Source organism: Megalopta genalis, chromosome 2 (genome assembly GCF_051020955.1).
Source record: "Megalopta genalis isolate 19385.01 chromosome 2, iyMegGena1_principal, whole genome shotgun sequence".
In the NCBI taxonomy this organism is placed as follows: domain Eukaryota; kingdom Metazoa; phylum Arthropoda; class Insecta; order Hymenoptera; family Halictidae; genus Megalopta; species Megalopta genalis.
The window spans coordinates 3,244,655-3,248,892 of NC_135014.1; the positions used below are offsets into that span (position 1 = coordinate 3,244,655).

General features: G+C 38.8%; 1 protein-coding gene across 1 annotated transcript; it reads left to right on the forward strand.

Moving 5' to 3' along the window:
* Window positions 1-739: 739 nt before the first annotated feature.
* Window positions 740-3,351, forward strand: LOC117217752 (sperm-associated antigen 17-like). The gene is made up of 2 exons (XM_033465570.2): window positions 740-1,229; window positions 2,546-3,351. Exons 1-2 carry the CDS (start codon window positions 740-742, stop codon window positions 3,349-3,351), a joined length of 1,296 nt encoding a protein of 431 aa, XP_033321461.2.
* Window positions 3,352-4,238: the final 887 nt, after the last annotated feature.

The window sequence follows — 4,238 nt, forward strand, 5'->3', positions numbered from 1 at the left end:
TATTCTATAAAAATTCTATTCAAGCATTGATTCTAATCCATCAATTTATAATAGCAGTTATACTTTCTTTTTGCCTTCCAATGTTAATTCAATGAATAGTTCTTCACCTGGTTGTTAACGGGATAATCGTAGCGCTATAATCAGCCTCGAATTACTAGGTCGATAAGGTAGCAAATTTCTTTCTTTTTCATCCCTCTGAATCAACTAATTAACTCTTAGACAATCAATTTTCTGTTTCTCGCTTCTCTGAAATTTATTTCTTCCATCCCGTTAATTTGCTTTTGGCAAACGGTCACAAATGTATTTACGTTTGTATTTGTACGTCTTTTAAAAGTAACCTCAGATAATTCGATTTGCCAACAAAAGTGTAGATACATCATTTCTTATTCTAAACTACAAAATTGCGTTTACTAAGATTTCAATGTATTTTTACTACAGTATGCTGTTCAAATAAACCAACACAGTTTTTAGATTTAAATAATGCCAGAACAATTTTTTTAAAAAATAATCTCCCTAGTATTATTTTTTGCAAATAATCTTTTAAGATAATCTCTGAAGAATTATTTTTTAAATATAATCTCCCAAGAATTCTTTCGTTTTAAACAACCTCCGAAGAATTACTTTTTAAGAATGATGATGTTGCTGCGAATGGAAAACTCGTTTTCGAACCCCGTCACTTGTTTTTCGATATGACACTGTCAAACAGGTGTTTCAGGTTATCACGACAAATTAGCCCACCATGAAAAAGAGAAAAGGTGCGCCGAAGACTCAGCCATTAGCAAAAGAGTCGAGAACACTGGACGAGAACTCGTGGCGCGCCGAATTGGATGCGATATCCATCAACGACGACAACTGGTGGTGTATCGTAACCATGATGGTAGAAACGACTACCGAGCACTCCAGGTGCGTGTCACTCTTCAATACCGCTGTCGAGGAAGGCAAACGGAAAGCCATCTACTCGCTGAGCTACCAAAAAATGGTGTGCAGCGTGAAAATGTTGTCGAAACCGAACCTAGACAAATGCCCGACTGTCCAAGGCGTTTGTCACTTCGCCAGCAAGTACTTAATCGACGAGAATGCTACGTTGCCAGCTTGGTTGGTGGCACAAGTGATCAAGTATCTGATCTATCGGATCAAAGAAGAGACCATCGGCATCGTGAAGAGGATGGCTGAGCTGGAACACGAAATCGACGAAGAGTATAGTATCATGCAGACCGTGGCTGATTGGGGTAGAACTGCAAAAGATTCTAAGTTCGAGAATTACTCGGAATTGTCCTTTCCTTCGAAAGGATATCTTGTCTTGTTTTTGTTGTTAGGGGCAGAATGTTAATTTTCATAAATTCGATAGGCGTTTACGTTGATTGCATTACACCCTTTGCATGCCGTGTTATATTGTTTCGCCACCCTCTTCTGGAAAGCAGGTGCTTGACGTGACTTGATCTTTTTTAAATGTAACATTGATCGGCACTTAACGCTCCTATAATCGTGGTCGACGAACACTGACATTCGTGAAAAACAAGAAATACTAAGAACCACGTGTAATTATGAAGATTTATATTTATTTCTACCATATGCTCGCAATTATTTTATTTTTAATGACAAAATTTTTGATGTTACAAAATGTTACAGAATTTAACTGGTGCGAAGAGACGAATCCGTTGCAAAAATACATTCAGACATGCGTAACGACTTGACGTTGAAATAGCCTTTGACTCAAAAATATGTAAACTAAACGTGAAATTTACTTTATTTTAATTTAATTTATTTGTACACAGGGTGACTCAGGTTATTTCGACCAAACAGTATCAGCATATTTTATCAGTGAAAATAAGAAAAAATGTCATAAATATAAGCTCAAAAATGCTTTATTAAAAAATTATAAGAAAAATACGTATATAACAATGAACTGATTTTTGTTCGATGTAACTATGCTAGGTTTACTAAGACGTTTAATTTTTCATAGATGCCAATGCTGTGTTTTCAAAAACAGGCGACAATTCGAAATGGGGCTCACATGTGTAGATAAATGATCCCGATCAGTCCGCGGTTGTTTATTATTTCTCTTATAATTTTCTAATAAAACATTTCTTAGCTTATATTTATATGACATTTTTTCCTTATTTTCGCTCGTAGAGTATGTTGATACCGTTTGGCCGGAGAAATCTGGGACACGGGTAAACACCCATTATTACAATAACAGAACAAGAACATAATTAAACTGAGAACAAATCAGCGAATCAGCAAATTAGGTAAACAGTTTATGAAAGCTTGTTTCAAATTGCGCGACATTGCCAGCAAATACATCATCTATTTTATCGCTGTTGTTTCTAAATTATAACACAACCGTTTTCAAAGCCCGGTTTTTGCGTGACCGCAGCCCGAAAAATTAAAAGCAGTTGCTCTCGATCTTGGTAATCCAGTTGAGAATTCTGATATCGAAGGTTCGAATAATGACGGCGGCACTGCCGCCGGGGTAAACGTGGAACATTGTTGCAACGCCGAGAAAGCTTGCTGTTCGAAAAGCGCTAATTAGATTGAAAACTAGGTCAACCGGGGTCGAAGTCATTCAACACCGCAAAGCTGAACAACAAAGCGATCACGAGGCTGCGTAAACGAGGGGAGGAATGGCGGGACACGGTGTACGTGGACGACGCGCCCCTCGACGGTCCGAATCTGTACATAATCCTCACGGGATTCCACGATCCGGATCTTCCTGAACATTTAATAAACGCGGCGGTGCCGCTGAGCTTCGTAATGCGGCTGAAGAGATCGAACCGTGATTTGGATCGGTTGGTGGCGTGCGGGACCGTCGACGAGCTGGAGAAAACCCGGAGCACGAACCGTTTCGGGATATATCACAGCAGCATAGTCGATCTGTACCGGTTCTGGTCGACGATCGAGTCGCGAACGATGGATCCGGAAACGCATCCGGCGCTGCTCGACGTTGCAATCCTGCTTTTCCGTCCACCGGAGCTGCCCGAGATTTTCCGCGACGACGAATACGAACATCTCAAGAAGGATCTGTACGATCGGGTTTCGTATTTCATGTACGATCTCTATGATCTTCATCGACAACACGGGAATTATTTGAAGAGCACCAGGATCGAGACGGCCATAGCCGACGATGCACCGAGGAAATGCGCCACTGAGACGTATAGGGCGCTGTTAGATGCTGTCCCGCAGGAATGCATTTCCTTACCGTTCATACTGTTTGCCATTCTGGCGCAAATCGATGCGAACGACGGTGGAAACGCGATCGAGAAGGAGATCGAGGGAACAGACGATCCCGATGGTCAGACAGTAAGCTTCATTTGCGGTGTTTGGTATTCCGAGATGGACTCCGACAATTGATTGTCCTAGAATTCTTGTATGCTAGATATATCGTTGCCGAAGTAGGATATAGTAAAGCTACATTTATACGACGAATATGGTAGGAGTGCGATAGCTCTATCTTTCTTCGATGTTTATTCGTCTCTATGATCGAAGATAATTTACGTGCACAGTGGTCTTTCTATAATTGTTTCAATTTCGGGTCTGCCGAGTTACAGTTATGGTACAGGTACTACATTCGTGTGGTGTCACGAACGTATACTACTTCTAGAAACACGAATCTTTACATTCAAGTCAGTTTCGTCTGCTGGAAATTGTTCAGAATGAAAATATTAAGCAAAATTGTCACGAAGACTCTTTTGTAACAATAAGACTGCTAATACTTTTATAAAGGACGTAAGAAAATCTGTCAATAGATGAGAAGGAACATACGATTTTATCACAAATAATAATGTTTAAGCAATTTCTTTTTTCATTGTATAAAAAGTTCTTTGTCAATATTTTTTGCTGCAATTTGTTGTCATATAAGCGACGAGTAACTTTTGTTCAAACAATTTGTGTTTTTATAGATATTTAATTATATTATTTGTATTATTATATTTATACAAATATTAAGATATTTATGTTATTATTTATTTATATTAAATGGTGTTCCGATAAATGGAGTTCTACTTGTATTCTACATTCTACAAATATTAACTAGTTTGGAAACACATCCTTGAACATACTTTTTATACACCCGTTAGCCTTTATGTCGCTTTTCGGAACATCGGCAATGAATAATTTACTGATGAATTTGTTCCAAGCGATCCGCTTTCTCGACATTCGCGAACATAAGTTAGATGCGTGTAAATCAGTGTGTAAATTATTGCGATGATATGTCACCCATTCATGTCAGAAAGACTCGA

What these genes read in the sequence shown, in the direction of transcription:
- LOC117217752 (XM_033465570.2), top strand. Translation starts at nt 740, where the DNA reads ATGAAAAAGAGAAAAGGTGCGCCGAAGACTCAGCCATTAGCAAAAGAG. An exon ending in GCAGACCGTGGCTGATTGGG is followed by an intron (nt 1,230 to 2,545) that starts GTAGAACTGCAA and finishes ATTGAAAACTAG; the next exon opens with GTCAACCGGGGTCGAAGTCA.